The sequence below is a fragment of the Emys orbicularis genome, chromosome 3 (genome assembly GCF_028017835.1).
Source record: "Emys orbicularis isolate rEmyOrb1 chromosome 3, rEmyOrb1.hap1, whole genome shotgun sequence".
In the NCBI taxonomy this organism is placed as follows: Eukaryota; Metazoa; Chordata; order Testudines; family Emydidae; genus Emys; species Emys orbicularis.
The window spans coordinates 59,714,641-59,737,770 of record NC_088685.1 but is presented as its reverse complement, the minus strand read 5'-3'; the positions used below and the strand labels follow the sequence as shown (position 1 = coordinate 59,737,770).

At 37.6% G+C, this 23,130-nt stretch overlaps 1 protein-coding gene across 5 annotated transcripts in view; it reads right to left on the bottom strand.

The window, feature by feature from the left end:
• Positions 1–23,130, bottom strand: part of RIMS1 (regulating synaptic membrane exocytosis 1) — a 487,540-nt gene that overhangs the window by 142,164 nt on the left and 322,246 nt on the right. The window contains exons 22-25 of one of the 5 annotated variants that reach the window (XM_065400580.1): positions 22,018–22,095; positions 21,566–21,679; positions 21,014–21,103; positions 11,411–11,494 (exon numbers count right to left, since the gene is read on the bottom strand). The exons of 2 other annotated variants lie outside the window; for them this stretch is intronic. In XM_065400580.1, coding sequence (XP_065256652.1) covers positions 11,411–11,494; positions 21,014–21,103; positions 21,566–21,679; positions 22,018–22,095 — 366 coding nt within the window. Of the gene's footprint in view, positions 1–4,012; positions 4,091–11,410; positions 11,495–21,013; positions 21,104–21,565; positions 21,680–22,017; positions 22,096–23,130 lie in introns of all 5 variants that reach the window. 2 more of the 5 variants (XM_065400581.1, XM_065400582.1) reach the window with 2 other exon arrangements.

The following is a 23,130-nucleotide window of genomic DNA, read 5'->3' as shown; positions in this document are numbered from 1 at the left end:
GTAGCTCCTAGGTCCTCCCTTGACAAGAAAATAGTGCTGCAAGAAAGAGCGGTTGCAGAAAGGACTGGGAAGTAATAGAAGACTCAAATGTAAATCTGAAAAATGTTTTAAAATCACTTTTTCAAGTAACAAAGAAAACAAAATATTGTAATGAAGATCAAGTATAAATTAAACTGCATATTAGTAAAACCTTGTCTTATTTTCCTGTACCAACATCGCTAAAATTTTTGGAAAACTTCTATAACAATTTAATAATACTCTCTCTCTATCAAATATTAACTGGTTGGTATCATTTTTTAAAATATGTAATTGGGTCATGTAAATTTAGTTAGCTTCCTTATACCTTTTCCATATATATCTTTCACAAAGAGCCAGAAGAGACCTGAGACTGAAATTTTGTTTGTTTCCCACTTTCCAATAGTCAACTCTTTACCTGATTATATAAAACGTACATTTGCTGGGCCATATTTTAATTTGTCTATCTTAACCTAGCTGAAAGCTAGATCAGCTATTCCTTAAGCAGTAGAGGTGGCCCGATTTTCAGTGACCTTGCTATGGGCATTACACTAGTCACCTTTTCGGGCTGGGAAAGAATTTTCCCATCACTGGCCTGGGTGGTTTGTGCTTGGCTTCCTCTCAGCAGCTCAGGGAGCTGGTGAACAGGGTAGGTTGTAGGGTGCTCATGTTGTCACTATCTGATAAGTGTCCAGTGCAGGTACTTGTTCAGTAGGGGGATCCTAATAAACCGGACTTGGAATTAGTATTAGCAAAGAGTGTCCCTTAAAGAAGATGAGGAAGGAGGCTGGGTCTCCTACTATCTGGTAGGGAGAGGATTTCCTCCACACCCTCAACCTCCGTATGAGGAGAGCGCCATAGAGTCCCAGCAACAGTGCTTGGAGCAGGTTAAAAGTTTTGGGGATGGACACTGGATGAATTACTGCAGGATAGTTTCCCAGATGTGTTACTAAAGTTGCCATCATTAAACCATATTCCTAGTGTTTTACCTTTCTTCCTGTGATGTCCAGGCCAATGAACAGTCATTTCAAGCCTGCAAAATTATGTAAATGACATCAAGTTTGCAGGAAAATTCTCCTGCACACTAGTACTATTCTTTGTGTCTGACCTGGCTGTTATAATTTGTGTAAAATAAAAATACTTCTATAGAGAAGAATATGGAGGTACCAGGGCAATTTCTGCACTGTTATGGCAATGTCACTGAGGACAAAAACGTGGGCCATGGGGATAGCTCAGCAGTTTGTGCCTGCTAAATCCAGGGTTGTGAGTCCAATCCTTGAGGGGGCCACTGAGGGATCTGGGGCAAAATCAGTACTTGGTCCTGCTAGTGAAGGCAGGGGGCTGGACTCAATGACCTTTCAGGGTCCCTTTCAGTTCTATGAGATATCTCCATATTTTCATGAAGAGGGATTTCTTGTTCTCATTCAAGCCATTGCAGTGGGTGTCTGGGAAAATCACCAAATTCAGCTTTCTTGCCATTTATCTGCAACTTATACAAAAAGTTCAGCCTTGAAGGTAGATACGGTCTGGTGCTACTCTCACAGATACCAGTGTCAATCAGGAATAACTTGCCTGAAGTCAGTGAATTACAAGAGCATAAAACTGTTTGAGATTCAGGCCTTCTATGTGCAGGTTATCTCATTGCAGACTATGGCACCATGAAAAGGACTGCCCCAGGAAGGGGGAAATACAGCTGAGCCCAAGATAAAAATTATGGACTTGCAGTTGATAGCCAAATTGAGGACATAAAGAGATCAACAGCTGATCTGTTGCCCCCTTTCATTAGAGTCAAAGGCAGAAATGTGACTGTACAATTTGACTGAATTGGGTACCATGGAAATATACAGTAAGTGGTGTACATGATTGTACACCCCCATCTGTCTGTATCTATTGATTGTCTCTTGACTTATACATAGATTGTAAGCTCTTTGTGGGCAGGGACCATCTTTTTGCTCTGTGTTTGTACAGCATGTAGCACAATGGGGTGCTGGTCCATGACTAGGGCTCTAAGTGCCACTGTAATACAGAGGAGGAGGAGGAGGAGGAGGAGGCAAGCCCATTAACTGAAGAGTATTTTCCGTGCATGTTTTCACCATCATGATCCAGAGATTGCAAATATATTATCAGGAATCTCTACATGGGCTCTGCATCTGTGGAACGTGCTTTTCACTATTATTTATAATTCTTTGTTTGTGTCAGTATTTACAAGTCAGCTCCTGTTAATTTCTATTGCTATACTGCAAGGTGCTCTCAAACATGTGTGTGTGAGACATTTTATAGGTTCAATGCTCTTTGCTTTTGTGGAGTTGTATGCATTTTTAACTCTATTACAGAATGAGGCCAGGAAACATCTGATATCCAGCTCTCTCTACAGGATGTGGCCATCAGCGTTCCCTTAAATACACAAAGGTTAGTCTTCACGGGTATGTCTACATGGCATCTTGTAGTGAGTGGGGAGTAAGCCTCTCAGCCCTGGTCAACAGGACCACAACTTCAAAGCACTCTCTATACAGCTATTTTTAGAACATTAGTGCAAGCAGTGCTAACCCGAGTCGGTTGAGCCGAGCTGGGCAACTTGCTCCAAAATCCTGTGTAGACATACCCTGAGAGGTAACCAATGCAGACTGCCATTCAAATGTGGTAAAAAAAAGGAGAGATTGACTGTTTGCCCACTGTTGCACAAGGAACGTTGACAAACCCCAAATTCTATGTGACATAGGAAATAAGACTTGGAGAGATGCACAAGGAATTGATGTTGATAAAATCAAGTTCATGCACTAAGCTAGACAGGTAAAATGCAGAAATAAAAGTAAGATGAAAGAGCCATTTCAAGATTTGTATTTTAGACCTTGGGGAAAATGAGAAGAAACTCAGTGTCTGAACTGGAAATTGTGTATACAGACATTAGAACTAAATGACATTATAGTTAAAATAATTGATCACAGATGATTTTCATGTTCTCCTCAAGCTATTGCAATGTTTGATTAGGATTAAACCATTATATGGTATGTTTCACAGGTAGGAACAGAAAATGGAAACACATCTTAAACAAAATAATTTTGCATGCATGAAGATCTTGTTAGCAGTTTTATTCTAGTAACTAAAATCATGTAGGTTTTCACAAAAATACTCTAAAAAATTAGTTAATTAACAGGTGTAATCCTGTTCCCCCACCATGCTCTGTACTTTAAACTTCTGTTGCATTTATTTTCCTTACATAATTCTTTTACTCTCCTATATGCAGCCAAAGTTAAGCAGCATAAATCAGGAGATCTGTGTTAGTAGTTAAGATTCTTTACAGATGCTGCAGTTGTCTTTGAAGGCCCCAAAGCATGGAAGCATGTGTTTTTCTTTAAGTATCTGAGTAGCCCCACTGAGTTCAATTAGTTCAATGGGGCTACTCATGGGCTAGATGTCTCAGCCCTTAAGAGTACTATGCAGCAGAGTAAGACCACCTTCCTCTTTCTCCCAACTGGCCCTGCTCAGATTGTGACTATTGCTGCAGTGTGTGTGTGTGTGTGTGTGTGTGTGGTGTGGGGGGGGCAGTGCCCCCAGAATCAGTGCCTGATTCTCCTCACTACAAACAAGATGGAAGAGAAGGACTGGGAATAGGAAGAGCCCTGGTTCCACCTGTTTATGTGCTGGGCACACAGGCAGGAATAAGCTACTCCCTGGGGCAAATAAGTGGGAGCTGTGCACCTGACCTATACTTTAATGCCTGTACCCAATGTCCAGAGTGCACATAGGGGTGTATGGTGGGCACTTACTCCATGTGCAAATTTAGCCACTTAGTGTACTCTATATAAAGAGGTTAAATATGTTAGTATGAAAAAACAAACAGCTATAATGTATATTTAGCTATAAAGAGAATGAAAAAGCATATTAAATAAAATATTTATAACAGAGCATATTGTCAGGGAAGGAAATTGTTCACTGTTCATAAATTAGAATCAATAACTCATTTACTTGGAACTAAAATTTGACTTAATAAGGATACCTCTGTGTTGCTCCAGGTTTAGCACTTAGGTGGTTTATACTGTCTTGTTTTGGAATGCAAGACTCCAGCGTCCTTGTTCTTCACAAATTTTGGAAACATGGAAGTGAATTGGACAGAATGGACAGAAACAGAGAGATGGTCACATGCAGTGAAGATGGAGACATGCAGTCAAAATATATAAACCAATAGCATTCAGGTACTAAGTACTGACCAAACTGCATTTCTGATGTCCCCTTTATTCACATGTTTAAGGGGGATATTTTAAAAATCTGTGGCACCATGGTAAGTACAAAAGTAAAACATCAGTGACTGAAAAATGTAAAATCTATATTGAATTACAGCACTGTAGCTCACCAATTCCCATTTTCCTAATTGAGAATAAATCTAAATTTTGTTAATTAGAATAATAGATAAATGCTTCTTCCTCAATCCAAATGAAAATTCAAATAGTATTCGAAAAATAATATTTTGGTATTAAGTACTGGCAAGTTATCTTGATTAAAATCAAGTAAATTCTATTTGCATTTAAGGAAACTTTCCTAAATATCCATATTAAAATTACCAGATGTTTTGCTGGTTTGATAAATAACTGCTCAATAATCACATGAAGGCCGCAAACTGACCCAGCAAGACTATTTAAAAAAATTATTCTTCTAACGATGGTCAAAATATGTCTCTTGTAATTTCCATACTATTTTCATTTTATGCTTAAACTCTTTTAACATCTTTACAAATTATCCAGAGCTCACAATTTGACTTAAATATAACTGTTCTGTCAGTTTTCACATGCAGGCTGTACAAAAGAGAACTTTTTTCCAGACTCGATGTGTAGGTCTAGGTTTTTTCCAGGTACCAAACTCAGCTATACAGAATTAATAAGATATCTACTAATGCTTTATAGTATAACCTCAGCCTTTCAGCTATAATGTTAAATTAAGATGTTCATCTTTGACCCCTGAATGTGATTGCCAAACTGACTGAAAAATTATGTGGTTATTACTACTTGTCACTATATAATGAAAAGTGCAAGATTTGCTATAAGGCCACATATCTAACTTCAGAAGACACAGTCGAGTAATTTTCATAGTTTTAAATGTTTATTTTTTATTCTTCATTATTTTCAGACCCCTCTAAGAAACTGGAAAAAAAATGTCCTCTACTCAGTTTGGATCTGATTCTACAAACTCAGACATGAGTAAGTTTGCTCATGCTAGTAGCCTCACTGATTACCATGTGTGAACATAACACAGCATCAGCTGGTGTGTGAATGGGTTGGCTCACCGCGCGCACCTCCTTGAGGTGGGGTGTGGCATGGCAGCTCTCTCTCCACTGCTGTGGTGGTCTGCCTCTTTTTGTGACTTGGCCCTCCAGCCAGGTCCCTTCAAAGTCTCTCCCCTTTCAGGATAGTCCATAAATAAAAACCAAGGGGAACTAATGCAAATCAACAGAGTTAGTAACAGAGAGAGCGGGAAGTGCCTCCCTCTCAGGATGTATTAGAATCAGGCCTTCTCTTCTCTCAGAGAGAGACCTTCGGACAGTTATTGTCAGGGAAGTTCCTGCCTTCCCCTGGGCCTTCCCTCAGGAGCTGAGGATTGAAGGACTGTTCTCTTCTCTTGTGTCAAATCGTTGATTTTTTTTTCTTCACCTGACATAGGGACATCTGGCTGCATGGTGGAGTCTCTCCTCCTAAATTTAGCCTCCCCCATAGTAGCATTTCCAGCAGGCGGCGCCCACCTAAGAAACTTTGATGGCATGGATGAATCTCCTGCCATTTACTATCTGTCAAGAGCACAGAACAATTCATGCTCACCTAAGGCCTCTGGCCCATACTAAAATAGGGCAGAGAACACAATACGTTGCATGTTCTCTTGACTGCCCCTTCTATTCCTGGGGAAAATTCCTTCACTAGGTATAAGGACCTGAAAGCTAGAGAAGCCTGTAAATTAACTGGACGTGATCTACCTACTCCATCCTGTTTCCACAGCAAGTTGACTGAAGGAAGTTGGGATGGTCAAGATCTCTCACATTCTTAAACTTACTTTCAGTGTAAAACAGTGAGCTAAGTGCTTTGAAGAAGGGCCTCCACAACAAAAGGAACAATAAGTCCCAGAGATACAAGCTGGGCAGTTGTGTAGTGAAGAATTCTTGTTTCTGCCGAACCTTCCCAACAATTCAATGTGAGGTCGGCATAGTGTAATGATTGGCACCACAAACAGGATTGCCCAGTATTCCATATATACATACTGTGAATGACCCCTTAATTCTTGCCTAGGTGAAGATAAGCTTCCACCTCTTCTTTTCTTGCCTTCCAGGAAGTGGATGATATCACAAAGGCCACATCCCAGGCTAGAAAGTAAAGGTTGACACTGGTCCCTCCTACTTCTATAGAACTTAACTGTATGTTTTCACAAGTGGACGTTAGTTTGGAAGTAAGAGTTTTACAACTTGATTTATTTAAAGTAAAATATTTTACCTAACTTCTGGGGAAAAAACATATCTATATGTTACTGTTTTAAAAAAAGGGGGAGGATTTTTTTTGCTCATATCTTGCTGAAGAAAATTATAATTTATAACAAATACAGATATAGTTAACATGTTTCTGATGTATGCAGTGTAGTTGTAGCCATGTTGGTTCCAGGATATTAGAGACAAGGTGGGTGAGGTAATATCTTTTATTGAACCAATTTCTTTTGGTGAGAGAGACAAGCTTTCGAGACACAGGGAGCTCTTCTTCAGACCAGACCTGAAGAAGAACTCTGTATGATTGAAAAGCTTGTTTCTTTCACTCATAGAAATTGGTCCAATACAAGATATGACCCATCTTGTCTCTCTGTTTCTGATGTTGTTTGTCTGTATTCCCTATCAGATTTCTGAAAGCATCTTAGCTTGTTTTATACGGATGCAACTAATTCCAAATCAGCAATTAATTGAGATGCCCATTCTAGTATACAGGCAGGTTATTCAAATTTTGGAAGTGAGGATTCTGTGTGTCCCAAACCTGAAGTCATCTTAAAGTGTAGCTATAAGTATAACCTATATGAGAAATTCAGGTCCTTATCAGGTCATTATTTTCTTTCAAAAGACAATGTATTCATTTTAAGGAAACTTTCAAAGGATATTTTAAAAAAATGGGTTTCTGGCCTTTGTTTTTTGTGGATTTATTTATTTATTTAGCTTAGCTTTGCTTCTTTATAATTTATAAAGGAGTGTGAAAGCTTTTAAAACTATTTTCTGCATTTCTACCTTATCTATATCAAGAATGTCAAGTTTGGTTTTTCCTGGTTTTGGCAAAAGACCTCTAGAAGGTCTCAGGGAGGCTTACTGAGAGCTTTCACACTTTAACTGAAAGGGACAAGACTGTTGAATTTTAACAAAGGCTTCTTTTAGCCAAAATGTTACTTAGCCATTGAAGTTAAATATATAGTGTTAATAAAAGCAAACAGTCTGAATAAATGTCCCTTCTATTGTCAGTTGCTCAACTTTCACTCACTTGGCTCCTCTCATCACTTGTGATATCACCATTTCCCTAGTTTAACTATAACCATAAAATCTTGAAGCCTAGACAGGACCTGAATTTCTAATGTGAAAAACAAACAAGGGGGAAAAAACGTTGAGGTCATCTTTATAACATATCATAAAAAAGCAAAAAAGAAAAACAAACTCATGATTTTTTAACATTTTTGAGTCAATATTTAAAATGAAAAGTAATCTATTTATTCATTTCTCTAAATATACTATGAAGTAATTTTTCTGCTATGACATTTCAATCATTTCCAGAACAACAAAAATCTTTCTAAAATGCTTGCTGAAATCTTTTATCTGAATAAGTATAAAAAATGCAATGTTGCTAATATCAGAGTTAAATGTTCAAAAATAAGAAATTACACACTCATAAGTCATATTTATATTTATACAGAAATAGCTCTTACTGGTCCAGTCCTCTGTATATCTTGAGCACAGAATGCAAATTGGTCCAATTCTGGGATGTACCCAAATGGAGTCTGACATGACAGCTGTCAAATTCAATTTATCTGTGAAGTCATGGTATGAAAAGCTAGTAAAGTAACCCAGTGTGTCACGCACAGCCTCCTCTCAATCATCAGTTGTTATTTTGACAACCTTCACAAAAGCATACCAAAGAAAGGCAAATGCTAGTACTGAATGGTACTAGCTAATATACAGAATTGCTTGTGAAACAGATTTTTAAGGGCAATAATTAGTACAAAATGTAAGAGAATTCCAATTGTATAAATGTAATTTGGCTTTGGTTTTCTCTTTTACATTATACACAAAATGAACTGAATAGAAAAGAAAAAGAAATAAAGGAATACTGGCTTATTTAAAATGTTAGCTCTAACTATTTCACTGTTGATCATTCTAGCAGAAATATACAGTTGCCCTGGGATTGTGGCTCAACTACATAAGCAGAGTATCACCATACTCAGTCCCACTCCTTTGCACCAAAAGTCTCCTGCTTAATGGGCAAGGAAGTGCGGTTTATTTAAAAACTGAATAACTCTTGGGAACAGATCAGGAAATGGGTTTCAGTTACAAGAAACTAGTCAAGTACCCCAAGGTTCATCTACCCCTAAGTACTGAATAAACATATTTTATCCCAAATAAGGAAGTTAAACCACTTTAAATTCTTAGGGCCAAATTCAGAGGTGATGAGTAGGCTGTGTAAATTGGACTCCTCACCTACTTGTTGGACATCCACACTCTACTGGATGTGTAAAAGAGCCTAAGTTGCTGTAACTTCTGTCTGTCATGGAGACAGAAGAAAGTGTAAATGAGCAGCATCTGAGTAGCAAAAAGGGTATGGCATTAATGCATGCCTTTTTCTGCACCTCAGCCAGGAAATCACACCAACTAGACATACATGAAAAGAAACAAAAATGTTTCTTCTGTTTCTTACAATGTCTATAGAAAGACACTTATATCAAACTGAGAATTAAACTACAATTTTTTTATGATTTAAAAGCTTTTAACAATTTTCCTCTTATGCAGACAGTTTAATGTAATATACTTATTATAACAAAGATAGAAAAACAGACGACAGGAGTACACTCTATGGTTACAATCTTGAAGTCCTCAGGCATTGTCCCAATGACAACAAGAATAAAGATGATTAAGAAAGGATTGTAGTATTAGGGTGAAATGCTGGCTCCACTGAAGTCAGTGACAAAACTACCATTGATGTTAATGGGGTCAGGATTTCTCCCGGGAGCCCTACTCAGGATGGGCCTGATCCACCAAAGTCAATGAGAGACTTTTCATGGACTTCAAAGGGCTATTATAATGAGAGGAAAGAGTTGCTCAAAAATGCCCATCGTTTAGAAAGTGTAACCTTTTGTAACCTTTATCTTGAAATGCTCCAAATTAATATTAAGTTGCTAAAGATAAGGGTGTAATAAACCCCAACATAGTTTTCAGGTAGTTTTCAGGCTATAGAAAATTCTGTAATTACAGAAAATTTGTTTAGTAGAGGACCATTGGGCAACAGTTTAAATAATACAAGCAGACTTTATTCAAAAGGAAAATGATTAGGTAAGCAAACAGGCATGCAATTACTACTTACACAATACTACAATTATACATATGTTCAAAGATGAAATAGTGTATATCAGTGGGTAATTAGTCCACTGACAACAGCGTGAAGTACAGCCTTATAATCCTGAAACCTAACAGTTAATTGGCGTTCCCCTGCAATGTTGCAAGGCTATGTCTTTTTCAATCTATTATAATATTAATTAACATTAAACTACCCTTTACCATAATTATATTTCCACCATTTCCTTATTGGCTCCTTACCTTACACATTATTTAAATTCACTTCTGCATGAATATCCTTCCCATACTATCAGTATAGATAGCATGTTAATACAACATTCCAAAATTCTCAAAACACTTATTAAAAACCTTGCTCAAACCAGTTATAACCAAAACATCGCAGCAACATAACCCTAGATCATGTCCTTGCTAAATTCAAATTTCCTGTCTTGCTGTCTCCAACTTATCTCCAACTTTCTCACACTAGCAACTCCAATTTTCCATACTCCTCTATACTTAGGCTAACTTAGGCCCTAACTTCTACTTAATTCTTTACCTAAACCATCCACTAGGTTACATAAATATGGACTATGTTTACTAATTGTACTATCTTTGCTGATAATGTCCTTTTGGAAGTATCAAAATACCAAAACAAAGATCACATTGGACCCAGTACTACAGTCAATGAAATGTTTAGGTATGCAGTGACTGCAAGATGGAGTCAGTTTTGGAATAAAAAAAACTTCATGTGATAATTTAAAAACATACTATTGCACACAGAAATGGAATCCAGGTATAACTAAAAGCCAATTAGTGTTCCCACTAAAGTTGGTGGCAATATTTCCAAGGCAAGGCAAAACAGACTATGGCATAAATGTAGGTGCTCTTAAGCAGAAAGAGAATACCAGCACTACAGAAACTGTAATGTTACTTGTATACTGTACTCATGAGAGTTAAACCTCATAAGAGCTGCACAAACATTTTTTAAAAATTAAGAATGAGAGGATTTACTATAACACATCAGGGTTTAAAGGGTAGAAAATAAATCTTGCTCTTGCGTTACATTCAAAGTGCTGAATTAATATCTGCTTTGATTTAAAAAGTGGCTCTAGTAGAAGAAATGACAACATATGAGAAGAATGTTACTATTACAAATACAATAAGGCATCAAAACTGATTTGGATAAGAAAACCAGAGCAAGAAACAAAACAATGGAAGGTGTTTACATTCATCACAACTGGCAAATCAGCATATAAAGTGGATCCAAAGCACTGGCATTATTGGTCAAAACCTACCTTGTAGGGAAAACCTGTCCCCTGAAGATAACCTTAATTTATGAATTTCATAACCGTGCCAATTATTATATATACCAATTAATATATACCACAGAGCCTCTCTCTCTGTGTATCTGATTTTTTCCCCCTCATAAGCATTTTGCAGAGAAAGAAACACTACTGAGGTTTAAAAAAAAAAAAAGATAAAATAGGCTCCCTGACAGATATTAATATATTATAAAGCACCACAGGGGGGAAAAAACTACATTTACAGAAATAGGGGGAAAAAAGAATAAAGAGTCCATTAATATGGAAGTTTCTACATCAGATTAGACATCTTGATTTCAGAAACTATCCCTTGGAATGTTCACACAATCAGAAGACTTGACTGGGGCACATTCCTAGGTGCTTTACAATAATTCGACAAAATGCAGAGATGTACTTTGAGCTGACACTTTACTTTGGTTTTGTCATAGTTAAAGTTTATTAAAGATCTTTTTAAAACTTTGTTATACTTCTCTCAGAGTGCAAGATGCAGTAAGCCACTTTTCAGTTAGGAGGAGTTGGCTAGTACCTGTCATCCTCCGGAGATGCATGCTGGATATGAATCCTGGGACTAGTAGGTCGTCTCCTCTCTAGGGAGGGGGACCATCTACCCCTGTTTGCCCATTCAATAAAACAGGAAAAAAATATTTAGTGAGTGAAAAAATTAAAATAGGTATGGGAATTGAGACTGGAAAAGTACCCCAAAAAGTAATGAAATTGATTGTTTTTAATATAATAATTCTTGTTTCTAATTTTTTTTTTAAATTTGGATACACTATTCTTATGGTTGTCTGTTATGGTATATTGTCTATATAGCAGTACACTATACAAACAATTATGAGTGTACAAGCATGCACAATTTAGAATGATTTAAATAATTTTCATGGCATATACAGTATTTCAAACATCCTCAAATGCTAGAAAATCTAAAAACCTGTTATTCATATAAGAAGTTGGAATTATAAACTAGAAGAACTTTTCAGGTGTTGATCGGCTGTTATTTTCCTCTTTCATTTTTCCAAGGGTTTATTCCCCCATTAACTCTGCACTGAACAAAATTTTTCCATTAAAAAAAGTGGTTTTAAATTACAAAAAGACCCTTAAGGGGATTAAAGCATCATGTTACACTGCTAACTGCAGAATGTGGGGCATAAAGTGATCTGTTTTCCTAGAGCTCATCCTGTGTCACCATCTGCTCTACTCATCAGCTTGTAGGGACCCCTATTCAATCTGCAATGGAAGGGCTCTATGCAGTCCAAAATTTTCTTTGGGGCTGCCAACACACAGAAGCTCTGAAAGTTTTTTGGGTTATGCAGCAATGGAGGATATTACATATTCCAAAAGTGGTAATGCTTCCTTGGTGACAAGCACGTGTTTTTACTCTTTACATTACATGCCCATCAAAGACTATTTTCTAGGAGCAGAGCCTGTGACACCATCCATCCCAGGTTCTTTTGTTGCTGAGCACTGTTACAGAGACAGACAACACATTTTTAAAAGGCAGGATCAGTCACTATTGACTTCTGAGTTTAATTCCTTTATATAGCTGAGACGGGTAGAAAAGATGAGATGAGATTCATTAAATTGAAGTTAACTTGTCCGAAAAGGTAAGACACTTGGGAGCAAGAAGCTCTCACAAATCTTGCTAAGTATAATTAATATTTTAAGAAGTTTAACATATTAACTATTATTGTTGAGTTAAATAAATAAATGATATCCTTATTTAATAGTCAAGCTAATAATGTTATATTTATAGTAACTATTGTAAATTTGCATGTTAGTAAAGAAATTAATTAGTATATATTTGTGCGCCTTGACTAGTGAAAATTTATAAAATTTCTTTTATATTTAAAAAATGTGCAGTCCAAGTTTTATTAGTTCATGCCAGTCTCTTTCTATTGATTTTATAAATTAAAGAAAAAAATCTTTAATCAGTGTGGGTAGGTGGGATGGGGAACATTCGTATTTTTAGTAGTTTTTTTCTTTCAAAAGCTCATTTGATTTAGAACAATAGAACTGCTCAGTCACAATGGAAAGATAATATAGTATAAACCTAACACTACTTAGTTTTGAAAATACAGGCAAGAAATCATTTAAAAATATATATATATATATTTACGTTAGCAGAGTAATATTTTACATGAACTATTCACTTTCTGAGGCAACCTTCCAGTCCATATATTAAGAAACAGTGTTTCACTTACAGAACATGCAAATAACAAAAGTTTCAGGGAGATTTAGCATCACTTCACATTTAGGTAGCTCTTTTAAAAGATTCCAAAGGGAATAGGTTGTTAGTAGTTATCTACTTTTTCTCTCCAAAGCAAGGGTTAAAGAAAATGTTAATGCATCAGTGCACTCAGTCAAAGCCCTTAATATGCTGATATCCTCTACAAATATTAAATTGCATTTTTATAGAACGTTACTAATTTTGGTCATCATGCATTATGAACTTTGAGAGCATGCTCTCTTTCCGTAAATTTCAATGCCGCTTAACTTTATATACCGGGGTGGCCAAACTGACTCATGAACCACATGCGGCTCTTTTACAGTTAGAGAGTGGCTCTCAGAGCTCCCCAGACCCCCCACATTCTCCACCTACCGGACTGGTTGGGGGAGAGCTTGGGATCTCTGCCTTGCAGCGGGATGGTGCAGCAGGGGCTTCTGCCCAGTGGGGAGGGGAGCCTTGGGACTTTAGCCCCGTGCCCTATCAGGTGCTTCTCATGGGGCTGAAGCCCCGAGCCCTGACCCCTGGCAGGTGCGCCTCGGCTCTCAAACTTCTGAGGATTGTCATTTGCGGCTCGGAGGGCCAGTATGTTTGGCCACCCCTGTTATATACTGTACAAAGCATGTGCAACATTACAATTCAGACAAACATGCAACAATGTACTCTTCTACACTGGTTGAAAGAGAGGAAAAAAACAATAAAGTGCATACCTAATATTAACAACAGTTATACTGTTATGTAATTAATTCAAATACAAATAGTCACATTCAAACAACAACTCTAAAAAAACATGCAGTATAAACACACTTACTTTCCTAATGCTAGAGGGTGTTTTGTTTTATTAATGGTTTTATAAAAACATGAAAATATGGTGATTCTGGAGCAGAATAGAGCCGATTAGGTCAAGAACAAATGATAGCTCCAATTTTATAAATACCTATTCATGGGAATTTCATCAAATATCTACACCCTAGGATTTCATAAGGTCATGGAGACCAGATAAAGGCACCAGAGTTTACCATCTCAAAAATCCCAATCAAGTCATGATTCCAGAGCAGCCAATATTATTACTTTTTCTATATGAACATAGAAAAGCCTGGTTGTAAGATATACATACAGAGTGTTCTACTTAATTCAATCACTTTGGTTTGTTCCCAATTTTATTTGCTCAGACCTGCATTAAATAATCACTTAAGGCCAAAACCTACAAACATTACTAATGGAACTATGACTGGTATTAAGTCTTTGCAGGACTGGGCTCCTATAGTGTAAATAAAAACTGTCACCAGGTATTACTGCATAACTAACATTGGCCATAACATTACCAATTAATAATCAATAAAATATTACTAACTGACCTATATGAAGATTAGTGTCTTCTCAGTGTAGTATAATGTGTTGGGTGGTGAGGCTCTGAGTCAGGAAAGCACACTCGAGCATGTCTCTAAGCATGTGCTTAGGTGCTTTCCTAAATTGTGGTCACAGATACCACAGTGTCTGGCGACAGAGAAATCTATAGATAGAAATAAGATGGTCCACTAAAAAACAAACCAAAACCAGAATTCAGAGTGACAGAGTGAAAAAAACAGGGCCAGTAGGCAGATCAACAATGACAAAAGTATACTAAAACAAAGGGCTTGTCTATACAGTGAGATAATGTGGACTATGGGCGTGGGATTTTTAAAGCACCCTAATTGTGCTTTACATTAATTGGTCCATGTAGACTTTGCTGGTATGCACTAAAGGTTCCCTAGTGTGCTCGAACATAGTACTGTTTCAAACAGCACAATGTTAAAGTGCACTAGGGAATCTTTAGTGCACACCAGCAGGGTCTATACAGACCAATAAATGCACAGCATAGAATCACAGAAGTGTAGAACTGGAAGGGACCTCAATAGGTCATCTAGTCCAGTCCCCTGCACTCAAGGCAGGACTAAGTAATAGTTAGACCATTCCTGACATGTCCGGGCACTTTGGATATCACTCCCCTATTACACCACTGTATAGATGAGGCCTAAGGGGTGGTGACACTGGAGCATTTTAATCTATGTTTCAGGGTGTTATTGTCTGCTATATAAATTCCTACGTGTCTTGCAGGTCTCATAGAAACTTCAATCACTCAGGTATTTTAATCAAAATGAATACTAATAGACAGTCAAAATATTCTATTAACAAATATGTGCTGAAGTCTTCAGGCGTATTCTATAGCACACTGTGCCACAGAGAGCTGTGGACAGCATTTTGGCTCTACAGCCAGGCTATTCACATGTAGCAAAAATTTTACCTATGTCTACACTACAAAAGGTTTGCCACTATAGTTATACTAGCAAACCTTCTTAGTGTAGACACAGCTTATACAGGCCAAAAAGTGCTTTTGCCGGAAAAGTTTGTATCGGTTTCCTGAGCAAAAGCTCTTTTATGTAGTTATGGTATAACTGCATCTATGGGAGGACTTTTACCGGTACAGAAGTGTTTAAAAAAAATCATCACACCTCTAAGTGACAGCACTATACCGGCAGACGTTTCTAATATAGGCGAGGCCTAATTCACAGAATCCATATTTTTCAGCTAGGCAGGTTCTGCCTTCAGTTACCTACAGTGGAGGAGCAAATGCTGAAGAAACCCTCGGCATTATTATTACTATAATTATTTATTTATAGATATTTATCTATCATATATTATGTAGTCAAAGTACATTCACTAGCCCAGAGTTTTTAAAGAGGGAGCTAACTTAGCCTTGGGCCATGGCTAGGTAATCTGCTCTATTCAAATCTGCAGTTAGGCTCAATGGCTTGGTTTCATCCACTGATACTCAAACTCATTCCTTTCCCTTCCCTACTCCTACAATTCACTGGCACTGTGTTTTAAACAGTCTTCCTTATTGTTTCCCAGTAGGACCCGTCCCAAATAATTTCAAATTGTGTAGTTCTTGTCTGTCAACTATGAAAAAGTTTGCTCTTATACAATTCAAATTGTTTAAATGAAGTTGCAGTGAATGGCAATGTATATTTCAACATTTTCTGCCACCACTAACACAGCACAGCAATTTATTTAAGCAGCCTTAGGAACAAGGAAGCTTTCTGGGCATGTCCTGTAAAGTCCTGATTGCCATCTGTACTGACCCATTGCCATATAAAGTAAAGAGGAAGGCATGCAGTGACGCCTTTAATGGGAAGACTGGGCAGAAAGCCAGTGCCAGCATTCCACCTGACAGTGTTCAAATGGAGTTATGTTAAGATTAAATTATACAGATGCAGCATCCTGATGCTCATAGAGCAACCAAGGTACAATATATGAAGAGCTTAACTTCACTGTATGAAACCTTGCAAATTTATGTTGAAAAAAAGTTTTCAAAAACAAGAATAATAAAAAACTATCCTACAGTCCAGTACAATCTCCTGATTGTACAGTAAGGCTAGGCCACTGAACATTTTAGTCTATATTCTATTGTTAAGGAACTAAAAATGTCTGATGTAGCATTTAAGGTGACAAGTACAATACTGTGCAGAGTTTAAAGATCAATACTATTTCCAATAAAACATTAATGTGCAAACAAAGTGCTTTATTGTCAGTACACTAAACACAGCCCATATCACCTTGTTCAAAATGCAAGTGCAGGCACTTTTAACTTCATATTTCACACTTCATTTACTTTATATTTTCTGGGACAAAAGGGAGCCCAAACACAATTTATAATTCCTGTGAAGGAAATCTGGAATACCACCGTAGGAGTTCCTTATTTACACTTCTCCATAAAAGTAGAATATACTTCAGAAACAGTGACATGATGGTCACAAACCAACCATGGTTCAATATATGGAGTAACTAGTATCTGCTGATTAAAATCTTACAAATAAATTCTAGAAAAAGTCCACCAAAGCAAATAAGAAAAAAAATCAACATATGGCTCTGGATTAAGTACAACATAGCTAATAGATTGCTAACCTCTTGGATGCAGAGTGGACAGCTACATTAAATAATGAGATCTGAAATCCCTGGAAAATTCTCCCCCCTCAAAAAAAAAAACCCGAAAGAATTGCTTTTGTGTTATTTTAAATTCAACTTTTGCATCTTGCTCTCAAAATTGGACAGGCATTTGAAAAACAAATGCCATCTGGGTCTGATTAAAAGAGCTGTATCTCATCAGTATGTCGATGGAGTCACAGCCCAAGTCATCTTATTATTTTCCACAAAGGCATCATACTATTTGTAATCTGTGGGCATCCCACACAAGAGATCCCATAGGACAGAAACAACTACCCACAACCATCCAATGGGACTTCTAATAAAGCTAGAAACAGAACGACCCCAGAGTGATGTGATATATACTCTAGCTAGGGACCATAGGGAATTCAACTAAACCTAATGTTCAGTGGTATTACAGATTGCTGATAGACCTCAAAGGATCAGCATGGACACTGTTCACTAAGAGGACATCATCAACCAGTGTTGTAATTTCTACTCCATACCTAGGCAGAAAACCTGATGGGCAAGAATCATAGAAGATTAGGGTTGGAAGAGACCTAAGGAGGTCATCTATTTGAACCCCCTGCTCAAAGCAGGACCAACCCCAACTATATCATCCCAGCCAGGGCTTTGTCAAGCTTGGCCTTAAAAAATTCTAAGGATGGAGATTCCATCACCTCCCTAAGTAATCCATTCCAGTGCTTCACCACCCACCTAGTGAAATAGTTTTTCTTAATATCCAACCTAGACCTCCCCCATTGCAACTTGAGACCATTGCTTCTTGTTCTGTCATCTGCCACCCCTGAGAACAGCCTAGCTCCATCCTCTTTGGAACCCCCCTTCAGGTAGTTGAAGGCTGCTATCAAATCCCCCCTCACTCTTCTCTTCTGCAGACTAAATAAACCCAGTTCCCTCAGCCTCTCCTCATAAGTCATGTGCCCCAGCCCCCTAAATCATTTTCGTTGCCTTCTGCTGGAGTCTCTCCAATTTGTCCACATCCTTTCTGTAGTGGGGGGCCCAAAACTGGATGCAATACTCCAGATGTGTCCTCACCAGTGCCAAATAGAGGGGAATAATCACTTCCCTCATTATGTTGGCAGTGCTCCTTCTAATGCAGCCCAATATGCTGTTAGACTTCTTGGCAACAAGGGCACACTGTTGACTCATATCCAGTTTCTCGTCCACTGTAACCCCCAGGTCATGTTCTGCAGAACTGCTGCCTAGCCAGTCAGTCCCCAGCCTGTAGCAGTACATGGGATTCTTCTGTCCTAAGTGCAGGACTCTGCACTTGTCCTTGTTGAACCACATGAGATTTCTTTTGGCCCACTCCTCCAATTTGTCTAGGTCACTCTGGACCCTATCCCTACCCTCCAGCGTATCTACCTCTTCCCCCAGCTTAGTGTCATCCGCAAACTTGCTGAGGGTGCAATCCATCCCATCATCCAGATCATTAATGAAGATGTTGAACAAAACTGGCCCCAGGACCAACCTCTGGAGCACTCTGCTTAATACCGGCCGCCAACTAGATATTGAGCCGTTGATCACTACCCGTTGAACCCGACAATCTAGCCAGCTTTCTATCCACCTTATAGTCCATTCATCCAATCCGTACTTTTTTAACTTGCTGGCAAGAAAACTGTGGGAGACCGTATCAAAAGCTTTCCTAAAGTCAAGATATATCATGTCCACCGCTTTCCCCATATTCACAGAGCCAGTTATCTCATCATAGAAAGCAATCAGGTTGATCAGGCATGACTTGCCCTTGGTGAATTCATGTTGACTTTTCCTGATCACTTTCCTGCTTCCTCCAAGTGCTTCAAAATGGACCTGCTTGAAGACCTGCTCCGTGATTTTTCCAGGGACTGAGGTGAGGCTCACCGGTCTGTAGTTCCCTGGACTCTCCTTCTTCCCTTTTTTAAAGATGGGCACTATATTTGCCTTTTTCCAATCATCTGGGACTTCCCCCGTTTGCCATGAGTTTTCAAAGATAATGACCAATCACATCAGCCAACTCCCTCAGCACCCTCAGATGCATTAGTTACAGACCCATGGACTTGTGCATGTCCAGCTTTTCTAAATACTCCTTAACCTGTTCTTTCACCACTGAAGACAGAGGCAAAAAAAGCATTGAGTACTTCAGCTTTTTCCACATCATCTGTCACTAGGCTGCCTCTCCCATTCAGTAAGGGTCCCACATGTTCCCTGACCCTCTTCTTGTTGCTAACATACCTGTAAAAACCCTTCTTGTTACCCTTCACATCCCTTGCTAGCTGCAATTCCAATTGTGCTTTGGCCTTCCTGATTACACCCCTGCATGCTCGAGCAATATTTTTATACTCCTCCCTAGTCATCTGTCGAAGTTTCCACTCCTTGTAAGCTTCCTTTTTGTGTTTAAGCTCATCGAAGATTTGTCTGTTAAGCCAAGCTGGTCACCTGCCATATTTGCTATTCTTTCTGCACATCGGGATGGTTTATTCCTGTGCCCACAATAAAGCTTCTTTAAAATACAGCCAGCTCTCCTGGACTCCTTTCCCCCTCATAATTAGCCTCCTAGGGGACCCTGCCCTTCATGGAAACATGAGGCTTCTACATAGCTCCAAAGTCGGGTTTAATTTTCAGCTAAGATTTTTTCCCCATAACTAGATGTTTTAATGGTTACCAGCTATTGTTCCCTGAATTTTCAAAATGATGTACAGTGTTTTAGTGGCATGATTTCCCTTGAAATTAATACAGCAAACCACAAGTCCTACTTTGAAAATGTAACTATTTTTTTGAATATTTTTGTTGCTAAAAACACACACAAAATTTACATTAATATCCTAGGCCTTAGTTATGGATTGCTTGTTACTCCTCTCATCACTTAACAACAACAAAAATGGTCAGTGCTAATTGATAACCAATTCAATTGGTTGGTAATTCAATAACCAATTTTTCTGCACTGATTGATGAGCAAATTCACATTATTATCCTACATATTACTTGAGTATTTACACCATGGGCTAAATCCTACTTCTACTGAAGCCAATGGGAGTTTTACTTTTCACGTCAGTGTGTGTGTGGGGGGGGGGGGGGTGGAGGGGGGGGGGGTCAGGATTTCACTTTATAAAAACAAGAATTCTTAGACAAAAATACTGCAAACATTCAAAAATTCCCTGTTAAGACATACTCACATCTAATTACAAAATCTGTCCATAGTATTTGGTTTCCCTGTGACTTTGAACTACACTAGCTCTAAAGGTGAAAGTTCAGAAAGCATTCATTAAATGTTTCTGTTCAACATAACAAGTGCAACTATATTTCATTTAAATTGCTGAAAATGTTGCTAAATGTATGTAAACTAAATACGGTGTTATATAGTGCAAAAATAATTAAATTGTTTTGCTTTACAATTTAAACAAACAGCAATAGATATGGCAGATTAGATTAAGAAAATAATGTAGTTGGTTGGTTGGTTTGTGGAAATTAATGTATATATTGTTATACAAATTACAATTTTGATTTGAAAAATAAGAGTTTGATCTAACGATTTGCATCCTAATTCATATAATTTGTAAATTTTATGTCACCATCTCATTTGCAATCTGCAGAATGGGCAAGAAATAAAAGTAATACATTTTAGCAGATGATAATGAAGATTAACAACCAAGTGGTGCTCCTTCACCTCACTTAACACTGCAGTGTTATTATCAGCATACTGAGGACTTTTGTAAACAATAACATCAGCTTGAACTAAAAATAGGAAAAGAAGAAGCCAGAAGCAATTATAAACTGCAACACACAATTTGCATGGCATATATGAGTATAGGGGCAAAAATGTCTACAAATACCAAAGCAGATATGAATGTACAGACATGTAGAAGACTCATATGGAGAAACAAACAAAATTGACAAAGTTCACCAGCACAAATGACAAGAAATTCATAAGTCTTTACTTTATACCTTTCTCGTTCTGGTGAATGCAAACTAGTATCTGGTCTCAAGCAGTTGGTACTAGCACTCCTAGCCCTGTCAAGGGAGGGCTGTAGTTCACTAGTGCCAGTGCATTGCATCCAATGGTAGAAGAGAAAGAAAAAGAAAACAAAGAAAGGAACACAATGTTAGATATTAAATAATAAAATAATGTTCTCTTTACATAAAAATGTGGTATCACAATGATTTAATTAATAAAGATGTAAAAGAGCTGACTAGATGACAATGCAAATATTTGTTTAAAAAATAAAACCAAACGAAAGATTATGTTTGAACTTGTTTGCATAAAAAATCTCAAGTATCTAAGACCATAAAATGAGACTAAACAATATATACTTATGAGAAAGTGGAACGGGAAATACTAAAACAATACATCTAAATATTTATTACTAGTAACAACTGCTATACAGAAGGACAGGATACAGTACATTTCAAGTGAAAGTACTTTAGAGTGAAGCTAATTTACTTTAGAAAACCATATTACATTCTAAACAGGAAGGGGCACTTCTACTCAGTTCTTACCTAACCAATAGTTCATCTGTAAATCTCGGTATTTGTGCATTAAGGCAATCACGAAGGAGCGAAATATCCTGTCTAATCACTGATTTGGTTTTAGCACATGCAGGCAGAGTTGAGCTTTATAAATTAAAATTATTTAAAATAAAAATAAAATTTAATTTCACATGTAATCAAAACCATACATATAAAGAAAGAAATGAGACATAAGGAAAAGAAAACTGTAATACTACTTAACTCCAATACTGACATTTCAGTAGAGTTTAATGATACAAGAATTCTAGACAATACAGAGGTTGCAGGTGTTTATGACACTTATGTAAGAATTAATTTTAGATACTTGAATCTAGTTATGTTTATAAGTGTATGTTTTTATCTGTTAAAGTTTTCTAGAAAGTACCATTATATTATTATAATGTGTATGTTTGTTTAAATAATTTAAGTGAATACTTACTTACCTGTAAATATTCCAGTGAGTACCATTCTCTAGTAAAGGCATCTTGGGTGGTAATGTTTTATAGTGCCTAACAGAATTTCTTGAATGTGGCAGAACAGAAGAAAACAAAAACAAAAACAAAGCATGCCAGAAATGGAAATATAGGTAAAGGTAGAACAATGTTAACTAGAATGAAGACTATGTAATGTGCATAATACTATAGCAAGTTTGAACTGCTATATGCATAGATTTTTCAATGTATCCTTTTCTCTGTTCAACCAACATATAATTTCAGGACCAGATCTCCTATGCATGTAAACTCAGTAAACCTACTCACATAAGTAAATTTAGAGTAACATCAGAGGTCTGAATTTTCCTCAGGAACTAAAATACCTTGGAATCTTTTCAATTTTTGATTAAAATGTATAAGCTGTTGTAAAACATGAAGTTGGTATTTACCTTGCTATTTTTATGTCAATACTACTTTATTTTAATCTACCTTGTGTGATTTAATGATCTCTTCTAGTTATCTATACGATAAATTAAAAGCCTTCACTTCTATATACAATATCACAAACTAAACCACAGTTGTATTAGTATTCAAAAATGTCATGAGTTAAAGTCCTTTAGAGGTGGTATACTAGGGGCCAGGTTCACAATGGGACTTTAGGCATTGCTATGCTGAGTACTATGGCGCCTAACTTTTAGGTGCCTAGAAAGTCACTTGTATTCACAATGCCTGAGTTAGGCACCTGGTTCCCTATATGGGGAGAGATAGGACCCCTAAGCATAAGATTCACAAAAGGCAGCAAACTAGGCCAGGGGCTGTCTAAACTAATCAATGAGATGGTGATGAGAGGGTGTGTCCTGAGCCCTGCCTCTCGTCAGGTGTCTAAGCTATTTCTTGCAAGAAATGCCACCAGTGGTGGTGATGCCAGTGCTTACTTTTAGCCCAGAGGTTAGAACACTCTGTTGGGATGTAGGAGACCCAGGTTCAATACCCCCACGTTTGATGAGGAGTAAGGATTTAAACAGGGGACCTCCCATTGCTCATAAGGTTGCCCAAACCACTGGGCTTAGGGATATTCTGATGTGTGGTTCCTTCAGTCTCCACTGTTGATGCTGTCCCACTTCG